Source organism: Mastigoproctus giganteus, chromosome 13 (assembly GCF_048544385.1).
Source record: "Mastigoproctus giganteus isolate SK-2022 chromosome 13, ASM4854438v1, whole genome shotgun sequence".
Lineage (NCBI taxonomy): Eukaryota > Metazoa > Arthropoda > Arachnida > Uropygi > Thelyphonidae > Mastigoproctus > Mastigoproctus giganteus.
In genome coordinates this window covers 75,629,244-75,641,361 of record NC_143587.1, presented here as the reverse complement: position 1 = coordinate 75,641,361, position 12,118 = coordinate 75,629,244, and the positions used below count along the sequence as shown (strand labels likewise).

General features: G+C 36.5%; 1 protein-coding gene across 1 annotated transcript in view; it reads left to right on the top strand.

Moving 5' to 3' along the window:
* The window catches only part of LOC150076180 (uncharacterized), a 68,362-nt gene extending 56,472 nt beyond the window's left edge, over positions 1–11,890 (top strand). The window contains exon 6 of the mRNA XM_090387278.1: positions 10,587–11,890. Within this exon, the coding sequence (XP_090243404.1) occupies positions 10,587–11,890 (1,304 nt within the window). The remainder of the gene's footprint in view (positions 1–10,586) is intronic.
* The last annotated feature ends 228 nt before the right edge of the window (positions 11,891–12,118 follow it).

Below are 12,118 nucleotides of genomic sequence, written 5' to 3'. Positions count from 1 at the left end.
AGACTCTTTACAAAATGCATTAGAAAAGGTGTGCAACCTAAGGAGTGGAATAATGCAATCATAGTTTTGCTGCATAAGAAAGGAGATAAATCAGATGGAAATTATAGACCAATTAGCTTGTTATCCCACATCTACAAGTTGTTCACAAGGGTCATTACTAACAGATTAGAAAGAATACTTGATGAGAATCAACCGAAAGAGCAAGCTGGCTTTAGGACAGGATTCTCAACTATATAATATCACAGCTAATGGAGAAAGCAAATGAATATAAAACACCATTATGCCTGGCATTTGTGGATTATAAAAGGCATTTGACTCCACACAGCATAAGGCAATGTTTTGGGCACTGGAAAGACAAGGCATAGATATCCCATATATTATGATTTTGAAGAAAATATATGAGAATGCTACCTCCTTTATTAGACTAGACAAAGACAGTAGCAAATTTAAAATTGAGAAAGGAGTTCAACAAGGAGACACTATCTCCAAAGTTGTTTACCGCTGCCCTTGAGGAAGCTTTCAGAAGATTAGACTGGTCACAGAGAGGAGTCAATGTGAATGGAGAGTACCTAAACCATTTATGATTTGCAGATGACATTGTGGTCATAAGCCACGATCCCAAAGAATTAGAGGAAAATCTTAATCAGTTATGCACAGTTAGTAAGGATTTTGGGCTAAAGATGAATATGGCTAAAACAAAAATAATGATGAACAAGTATGCCACAGAAAGGGACATAATGATTGAAGGAGCAGTAATTGAAAAGGTGGAGTCATATACTTATCTGGGACAAGTTATTAGCTGTAATAATGATAAATGGCTGGAAGTCAAGAGAAGAATAAATTTTGGATGGATAGCATTCAGGAAATATAGTCACATACTGAGGAGCAATATCCCAGTTTGTCTGAAACGTAAAATAATGAACCAATGTATACTCCCACCAGTAGCATAGCTACCCTTTTTCGGGCCTGGAGGCAAAGAACATGTTCGGGCCCCTACTTAATTAATAAAAATTGCAAAAAGAGGAGACAGCCAAAGACACTGGGCCCATAGGCAATTGCCTTGCCTGCCTACATGGTAGCTACACCATTGCACCATGACTTGGGCACTCACCAAAAGAATGGAAGAGAAGCTGAAGAATGGAATGAATTATATTGGGAATCAGACTGTTAGATAAAAAGAGAAACACATGGATTAGGTAGCAAACTCAAGTAAAGGACATTCGTATCAAAACTAAAGAACTAAAATGGTCTTGGGCCGGACTCATAGCTTGAAGACATGGTGACAGATGGACTAAGAAAATAACAGAATGGTACCCAAGAGGAGCTAGAAGATAACCTGGAAGACAAAGGCGGAGATGGATAGATGAAATTCATAAGTTTGTGGGTAGTAAATGAATCGTCATTGCACAAAACAGAAGGAATTGGAAAGTTGCTGGAGAGGCTTTCATCCTGCAGTGGATTGAAAATGGCTGATGATGATGATGATGATTCACATCAATCAAGACCCATGCCCACTCTTCACCTTATATAACCTGTTAACAGGAAATAAACTATGCAATTGCTGAACAAAGAAAGATGGACTGGTATGGAAATTAACCGACCAAATTGAATAAATATAAGATTACACCTTATAACCATAGGACAAAGCAATCAAGACTCACATCAGCTGGAACAAAAAACACGCCACTGTGCTCTCTGAGGAACCAGAATACACAATTCATACATGAGGAATTCTTTAGGGAAGGGGATGCCAGAAGTTTATCAAGAAGTGTATCCAGTAAAATTTTATGCCAAGACCTGTTTACGGTTCTGCTTTTTATTGATTTCCGTGCTGCTGAAACTTCTTAAATTGTGTCCAATACAGTCAGGTTTTTCCAAAATGTCAATAAATCACAATCGTTTTCTTCCACTAACTTGAGAAAAATTTCTGCGATAAATTGCTTTCATTTGTTGGATGTCACCTTGATCCATAGGTTGTATTAAAGCTCTCATATTGGAGGGTAAATATTTCCATCATCTGATTTTTGAATCTCCTCATGAAGATGACTTGATGTATTGTTTAATAGCAAGACAGCTTTCTGTGGCTATCCCAGTGACACTAGATGTTGGCACACTGAAGACACAAATTTAGTTCTAAACCAACTGAAAAATGTCTCCCTGTCTATCCAGGCTGACTTATGAGGGGGGTATCAAAAAGTTCATACTCTAACCTAGATAAAACATCAGTAGGAACATGCCATTTTTAACTTATTGATGAATATTAACTTATGAATATGTAGACATAAGAATACGTCTACATATTCAATAACTAACATGTGAAATTTCATTCCCATAAGTGATCGTACACCAGAGGTGGAGCCTGGAATCTGAGGAAGGACGCTATGGTTCACAAAGTGCAGTATCAAGCAGTTCCTGCATTTGCAGGGCAAGAAATATCATGAAATTGATGAAGAAATGAAAGCTGTGTATAGGCAGAATTGTTTATCCTGTGACCCTGTAAAAAAGTGGAAACAGGAGTTCCAGTGCAATCGTACAAGTGTCTTTGATGAACCAGGAGAAGGAAGGCCATCAACATCCATAGACAGTGAGATGGTTGCAAAGGTTGAGCAGCTGGTGCTGAGTGACAAATGTGTGACCATTTCAATGCATATGCAGTGAGATTAATTATTCCTATTCTGTAGACAGGTGCAGATGTGACCACCTGCACATATCTGCACAATGGGTTCCAAGATTGCTGACACCTTTGCAGAAGCAATGTCGAATGCAATGTTCTCGCCAACTGTTGGATTTGTGTAATGCAGATGTTGAGAACTTTTTTTATTGGTTGATGACATGACGAATGCTGGGTGTACCAGTATGATCTGGAGACTAATGACGTGTCAAAACAGTGGAAGCACACCTCCCAACCTCCCAAAAAGGCAAAGACCACGCCATCTGTGGAAAAGGTAATGTTTTCCGTGTTTTGGGACAGAAAAGGGGTTATCCTGACAGATAACCTACCTCGTGGTTCAACACTTACTGGAGAATACTACAGAAATCTTTTGAAAAAGTTATGCGATGCTTTGAAGGTGAAAAAGCGTAGAATGTTAGCCAACCAAAGATCTTCTGTCAGATGATGCAACGACTCACATGGCCGTTGCACCACCAACTTTGTTGCCCAGTGCAGCTTCGAACTGCTGCAGCATCCACCCAATTCTCCTGACCTAGCACCGTCAGACTTCTTGTTTCGAGAAATGAAGAAACCATTGTGTGGACACCACCTTGATTCGTCTCAGGAAGTCATCAATGAAGTGGAATCATGGTTTCAGGCAAAAGATGCAGACTTCTTGTAGCAATCAACAGGTACATTTGATATTGAAATACTCAAGAAACCCCATGGTTTTTTGGCTGCTCCAATTACTCAGAGTTTCAAAGAATGAGACTAGGCAGCATTAGCATAGCAAATAACTGTCAATCTTTGCTTTTGCATTTTATGTCCTGGAGCTTTTACCCCAGTTTTGTAAGCCCAAGCTTTTGACAGAAGACATTTCCAGTACAATCCTGTTTCATCGGCATTGTAAATTTAATCCAGCACAAGTTCATTGGTTTCGATAAATTTTTGAAATTCACTGGTGAATTCTGGGCAGCTGCTACATAACAAAAAGACAAAAAATTTTTCTTTCTGTGGTGCGATGGAACACAACAGTCCACGCAGCACACTAAACATTTGTTCTCTTTCTATTGGTGGTTTTTTTTTTTTTTTTTGCGTGCGGCGGATGTGAAAACAGAAGGGGTTGCAGGAAAATAGGTACATTCATCTCCCAGTCATGACTTATAACACCGCTTATTTACAACTTGCAAAACATCTGTTTATACCTATTCTGTTTATTACTTGAATTTTATGATTTCCAGTGGATATACTTCTTTTTTTTTTTTTTTTTTTTACTTTGGAATCTGGAAGTGTCCCGATTAATCTAATCCCAGTAAATCGAGAATCTGCTGTATATTTAGTGAGGCAGCAGAGGAAGTAAGCAAGCCCTTAGCCTTAATTATGAGAGCATCCTCAGATTCAGGGGAGGTCCCTATAAACTGGAGATGTGCAAATGTATCCCCAATTCATAAAGGAGTGTCAAAAGGTTATCAGTTCCAGGGAAATAAGGAAACAATGGAATCACAGGTTAAAGAAGTAATGCAGGATCAACTGGACAGACATGCAATGATACTGTAATCACAGCATGGATTTGTTAAGGGGTGGTCTTGTCTAACCAATCTGATAGATTACTATGATGCAATGACCAAGGAACTGGGTGCAAAAAATAATTTTGACATTATGTACTTGGATTTCAGGAAAGTTTTTAATACTGCTGCACATGGAAAAATACTGTACAATTTGGAGCAGTATGGCATTAAGGGTAAGTTTCTGCTATGAATAAAGGGATGGTTGAGTGGGAGAAGACAGAGTGGTAATCAGTGGTAACCATAGATCTCACTGTAAAACAATTTATTTTTTTCAGCTGTTTGAAATGAAATATCCGTTTGCACGTGTTGACATAGTTGCCCCAAGGTCTCTACCATGTTTGTGTTGACAGCAACTGTTCTGCAGTAGGAGCATGTGTCTCCCAACTCATCTTTATATTGGGGATGGAGTAGCAATGACCAAAGGACATAGTGAACTTTTTTTTTACAAAGGATGATATTCTTACTTAGCTGTAATAAGTTATTTTCATTTAAATAGTGAACACAAAAAAAATTAGCATTAGCATTCGAAGAGGCATATGATACAAGAAAGCAAACTTATATAGCATCAACCAAAAAAAAAAAAAAAAAAAAACCCTTTCCAATTCACCCCAAATGCTTGTCTAGTTCTGCCTTCGACTTATTTAAGTTTTTGATATTCACTGCTAGATGGAATTTTGTTCCAACTATCACCCACCCACTGCCTAAAGACAAATTTCCACACATCTGTTCTACAATTGTCTTTCCTCAATTTCTTATGTCCCCTCAGGTGAGTAATCTGAGCAAGAGGAACAATCCCATCAACATTGAGCTTGCTCAAACCATTCAAAGCCTTATACACTTCAATTAGATCACCTCGCAGGTGCCTAGTCTCCAGAAGCTGCAATTTGCAGAACTTAAGACTTTCTTGGTAACAGCAAACCCTTTGTTCCATTCATCAATCTCGTTGCCCTTCTTTGTACTCGTTCCAGCAGCTCTACATCCTTCCTAAAATAAGGCCTCTAAACCTGTATGCAGTACTCAAGATGTGGCCTGAGCATTGCCTAATACAATGGGATAATCACCTTTTATCTGCTAGTAAAATTCCTGTATATCATTGACAAAAACCCAATGGCCTGCTCTGGCAGCCTGTCTGCATTGCTTAGAAAACTTCAAATCTGACTGCACAATTACACCCAGGTCTTTTTCATTTTCTACCACCCTAAGTGTAGTACCACACAGTTGGGGTTACTGCTACAATACAATACTTTATATTTGCCACCTCTCAGGCCATCTATTCAACTTTTCTAGGTCCTGTTGCAGTAGCATGCTATCGCGACCAACCCTGCCAACTTTCGTATCGTCTGCAAACATAGACATTAACCCTGATACACCTTCATCAGTATCATTGATAAATACAGAAAACAACACTGGGCCCAACACCAAACCCTGGGGGGACTCCACTAATAACATTAGTCTATGAAAAGCAGTGTCCATTGATTACCACTCTCTGTCTTCTCCCACTTAACCATCCTTTTATCCAGTGTAGCAACCTGCCCTTAATGCCATACTACTTCAATTTGCACAGTAGTCTTCCATGTGCAATAGTATCAAAAGCTTTCCTAAAATCCAAGTATATGATACCAAAATTATTTTTTGTATCCAGTTCCTTTGTGACCACATTATAGTATCCAATCAGATTTTCCAGACAAGACTTCCCATTAACAAATCCATGCTGTCTGAACTATAACTGCAGTCTTGTCTAGATGATCCTGCAGTGTTCTTTTAACCAGTGATGCCAATATTTTCCCTAGAACAGAAGTTAAACTAACAGGTCTGTAATTACTTATGTCACCCTTTGATCCCCCTTTGTGAATTGGGGACACATTTGCACATCTCTAGTCCATGAGGACCTCCACTGAGTCCAAGGAAGCTTTCATAATTATGGTTAAGGGTTTGCTTATTTCCATTGCTGCCTCCTTCAATATAACCAAATAGATCCCATCCACCCCAGATGTCTTTTTTATGTTCAATTTCAACAATTTCTCCTCCACTTTGCTCTCAGTTATTACAAAATCATTTAGCTCCCTGATAGAGTTTGGTAAGCGTCTGGCCTCCAATTCCCTACAGACTTCCTCATGTGTGAATGTAGATGTAAAATACTGATTGTTTGCCAGCTACCTCAGCAGGTTCATCAACATTTGAACCGTCGATATCAAGTGGACCAATCTGATTTATCCCCTTCCTTCTAGAGTTTACATAAGTAAAGAACCCTTTGCTGTTTTTCTTTGCATCCTTTACCAAAGATTTCTCAAAATCAGCCTTCACTTGCCTAACCTCTTTTGTGATTTGATTACAAACTAGCTTATATCTACCATAGTCTTCTGTGTCACCTGATAATTTATATGCATCCCATGGATTTTTCTTCTCTACCATGAGTCTCATTAGTTCATCTGCCATCCATTTAGGCCTAAACCTTGAACAGTATTTCTTGGTTGGGGCAAAAAGCCTAATAGCTTCCAAGATTACTTCCTTGAATGCTTCCCATCTAGAATTTGATACTGGTAACATCATCAGTTGATTCCATCGTATAGAATTTTAAAACTGTCTGAGACCATTAGTCACCTTTACGAAAGAAAAAACCCTTCCCTTTTCCCCCAATGGTAGTTAAGTAAATCCCACATCAGCACACTGTGGTCACTGCCATCTAGTGGTTTCTTTATCTGCAGATTCTTAATGCATGAAGAATCACTGTTCATAATCAAATCCCGAGTATTCTCCCTCTAGTTGCCTCTTGAATATGCTGCTGTAAGAAACAATCATCCAATAAATCCACAAAAGCCTTGCTAGTGAGCGAGTGACCAACCCAAAAGTTCCAGTCAATATCTTGGAAGTTAAAATCCCTCATTATAAGACAGTCTGATTTACTAGCTCACTCTATTTCTCTGTACAGTTTCTTATTATACTCATCAGAGTCATTAGGCCTATAGCACACTCCTACTCTCAATTTTGATCTCCCAATGCTTATGTCACACCAAACTGACTCAACATTGCACTGTCCTGTCCATCCATGTCAGCTGGATGCACTTCCTTAGATTTTATGTTTCTTAACTAACAGCATTATCTCACTTTCCCTCCATTTGATACAACAGAGTAACAAAGCTTAATTATAGAATAAAATGTGTCAACATTCAGTATTAATACTAAGTAGAGTTGAATGGTAGTACCTTCTGAAAATCTCCTTTTGAAAGGAATTTCAGACCAATAATTGCAACAAAGGTTTAATTAAATTTAAAACATGCCAATATTTGCAATATCAAGTTTCAACTTTTAAAGAAAGAATTACAGGTTCTCATTACATTGCAGGGAAAAAAAAAAAAAAAAAAAATCTGTTTTTGTCACACAAGTACTTTTTGTTACACAATTAACGTATTCCAGGGTGCACTTTGCATTATGCTTTTAGCAGTTTTTGCCATTCTGCATGTGATTTCTTAGCTTTGAAAAGTATGGCACATGTTGTTTACAAAAATTTATAACTGAATATATCACCTCTCAGAAGGAAAATTTTTACTTTTTCGTGAGTTGCCAGTGTGCAATTACCATTACATCACTGATGTAATGTATTTTTTACTGCATCTCTAATTGAAATGAAATAGGTGAAAAACACAACATTTACAGTAATTACTCTGGGATGTGTTTTATTTATAAAAATTTAATTTTCTGCATTTGGAAACCATTACTTTAGCTGTTTCTCCCTCCATGAGGTATGAAGTTTGCTGTTGTTGGTATCTATTGTGAAATCTGTATGTTTGCCATAAACTGTATTATTTTTTATACTCCTGTTCTGTGACATAATCACACTGGGATTATGTCCAAAACTGTGGTATAGGTTCAGTATATCAGGACTGCACTGTTTAATAGGGATGTTATTTGTCATAAAATTTGTCTCACATTTTCTTGTTATCACCAGAAAAGAATTTAAAAAATAATTTTTAGCTATTCATCAAAGAATAAAAATACATAGACTATCCAATAAATTCTGTTATGTTTTGTTTCTTTACTTGCTTTTCACTCTCCCTTTAATTTTGTTTATTTTATTTATTATATTTTTTTTAATAGTTGCTAAAATTTCATTGCCACGACAATGCAGTATCAGTCACAGCAAAGTGCAGCTGACTTTCTGTATGTGAAATAGCCCTGATCGAAATTAATTAAAATCATGTACCAGTTTGGAAATTTTTAAATATCCCAAGGGGATGATATGCTGCATAGAGGAACAGAAGTTGAAGGCTTCCTCTTATGCCAGTGGTAAAAATTGGACACATTACCTTGCCATTACCATCGAATGCAGGGGGTTGCAAATTTTTGCAGTGTTTCACAGTAAATTAACACACACGTGGAAGGTGAACTATTTATGATAGAATGCACCTTTGCCATAATCTCCGGCAGTATACTACTGGAACTCACTAAGAAAAATGATTGTCAATCTACCACGAAGAGGGACTGTTAGAACAAGTAGTAGAATAGTAGAAAAAAAATTCAGCAATTTACATGTTCATTGAATACAGTTACTCCTTCAATAAAAGAAATGTCGTTAATTTAATATGCATAGCAGCCATGGAAATTTCATGAAAAAATGTCAGTTTACCATGTTCTAATAGAAAGATGAGCTGAGCAACAGTAGAGCAGCATCACATAATTAAATTTTAAAAAAAGAAAAAAGATTTCGAGATTCCAAATATGGGGATCCCATACTGTATATACTTCTATATTAGGAACAAAAATATATTTGTAAATATATCTTGAGCATGGATCCTGTTTGCTCCATAATTCCATTGACTGTTTGTGGCTCATTATTATCATGTTTAACACTCTAGATGCAAAAAACGGGTGCCTTCGTAGCCAGGTGGGCAGGAGCAGCAGTGCATAGCACACGCTTCTTGACTAGACTGGGGTTCGAGCCCGTGACCACCAAATACGGAGGATGCGGAAAGGTCAGGGAATGACCACCGCATATCCCTGGAGCAATATGGCCTTAGTTGCTAATGCTCCTAAAAACCAAATAACAACTAGAAGCAAAAAATAATAATACAAAAATTAATAAATTCAAGAGCAAGCATGTAATTTACTTTAACCACCATTTAGCTTTTTTTTCTGTGTGTGCTAAAGGATTAAATATGTGACTCCACAATATTATATTTCAAAAAATTTTATTCATTATTCTGACAGTACAGTACTTTCGTTATTAAAAAAAAAAAAAAAAAAAATCTTATTTCCTAACTATTTCACTTCCAGTGATACAAAATGAGTGAAATCAAAGCTGAAACCAAGTTCCATGGAAAATAAATTCAGGCATGCAGCACATTTTTCGCACAAACAGAATTCCTTACTGCTATACTTTTCCAATTTCAAAATAATTAATAATGTAGATAAAAAGTAAATACCATACTGGAAGAAGAGTAAAATTCATGCTAACTTAATTCTAACAGATACTTAAAAATTGAAGTTTTTCTTTTTTTGATGTAGCAAGCACACCAGCACCCACTAGAGGGTTAACCTCACCAGTCACATGAAGAATTGTTCTTCCTCTATGCATGGAGGGTCACTTCAACCCTGCACATGTGCTTTGGAAAATCACCAAAAAATAATTCAGAATTGTTCACTTTCTTAATGCCACCTTTATTTTCAATCTTCTCTGACCACAGCTGTGAAAAATCTATTTTTTATATTATTAAATAAAAACATGTATTTTAATTAATTTTTGAAATTAAAACTCCCTATAGACCTATCAGTGAGCAAAATGCCAATTAAAATAAAACCCATGCACTTCAATAACAGCAGTGCCACTGCTTGAGATGTGATACATGAGCTGAGTGTCAACAGTTTTATTCCAAAATGAAGCTTCAATGTCACAAAGCCAGAGAGCATTACTAATTGGAGGAAATCAGGTGTCAACAAACCAGCTTGCTATCAATAATTGTACATGACAGGTGCCACTAAGCATGTGCATACAATTAGGTTTAATTTAATTCCTTAATTTTTTCTGTGTGATAATTAACAGAGATTTCTGGAAATTTTTGTGGAGAAATCAAAGAAAACATTTTTGAAAACAGCTATAGGAGTTACAGCTGTGTAGACAGAGAGCAAATGAAGAGCACAAATTTCTGAAATATTGTTTGGAGTCTCGCTGATCCTGCACAGTGGGCTTGGGGTTAAGTATGCTGCACAAGGCATTCAGAGTTTAATTGCAAAAATTAAGCTTTTGTTTAATCTCTTCAATATTTATGGTTTGTCACTCAAACTGCAATTAAAGTAAATGATGTTTCAATGTTTAATTAACTTATGCATAATCTTCATAAGATGATTATAATGTAGGTCTTTTTTATTTTCAGGAATTGCTTATTTTGACAGTATATATGGAATACCAAGAATCTCTAATGATGAAGAATCTATAGGAACAGCAGCAATGGAAACAGAAACTTCACCATTTCATTCCATCTGTGATAAATATTTTTCACCAACATCTACAGTAATTCCTCCCCCTGCCTTCAATCTTTCAGATGTTAAAATAAATCCAAAATATGAAGCTAACAATGATACAGTGAAATCTTTCTCTAATTTAACAGAAACAGCCACTTCCAGTGAAAGCACTGATGAGAAGTCATACCATAATGAAATTAGTCAACTCAGAGAAATGTTACAGAATCCAGGCCATCCAGTTGAAAGGATTCGTAGTAATAGTTTAAATGCTAGTTGTATTGTTACACATACTTCTGTTCATCGGCCAGCAAGTACAAATTGTTCAAGTGTGACTCCTTCCAGTGCTGCTGGCTCTCCAAAGGTAGATGAAGTATACAAATTTAAAAACAATATTAAAGATCGCTTTAATGCTGACCTCCATTTTCATCTAAATTTGCCAGAAAATGAAAGAAATAGTTATGAAAATAAAAATAATATTGGTTATCCTCCAGTGATTTCTAAAGATGATACACACAACTGGAAACAGCCAAATGTTAATGTGTATCCTTCAGACAATTTTGTTCCCAACTCAGAAATACCAGCACTAAGATCTACTGCTACTTCACCTATGCCACATATGAATAATCAATTAGAAATGTCTCAAAAAGTTCCTTGTCCAGAATTAGGCTTACAGTCAAATGGAGGATGGGATCAGCAGGGGGATTCAAGCAGTAGTTGTGGTTCTAACTCAAGCCCTCCAGCAATGGGAAGGTCCAATGGAAGTAGCTCTGGTTATAGCACTGGTGGTGAGATGCCTTTTGTTCCAAATTATGAACTACAAACATTAAGTGATCCACAATCTGAGTCAGTATGTTACAATAATCTATTAGGAAATCCATCTGTTAGGTCACCAAGTCCTCATCAGTCAGGTGTACATGCAAGTGTGCCAGTTTTTGCCCTCCATCCAAAAGGAACTTTTTACATTCCCCTTGCTTTGGATCCTGACTTTCTTTCTCCCTACATCACAGCATTTGAAGATGTCTCACCCATCCTTCATCCAATAAATATCTTTGTAAACTTTTGTAGGTCACCGAATGTTTTAGGAAAGATTACTGAAACCGTGTGGCAACAGAACAGTAACTTTACCAACAAACAGTTTCAGGAAAAATATAAATCCACAGTAAACGATACTGTCCCTAGATCGTATAATTCCATATCTCATAAACAGACTCTATAAAAGAAAAAAAATTATGTGATATAAAAAAAAAATTCTAAGCTCTAAGTAGAACTCGTACAGTGTATATAAATTAATGACAGATACAAACATAGTAGCCTATGTATATAGCATGTAAATAATTTTAGTTTTTATCAAATTATGGAGTTATTCCAAGATATCTAATTAAAGTTTATTTATACATTATATTTCAAAAAGTTGTCTTTGTCAGTGTTAAAAAAATAAATCCCT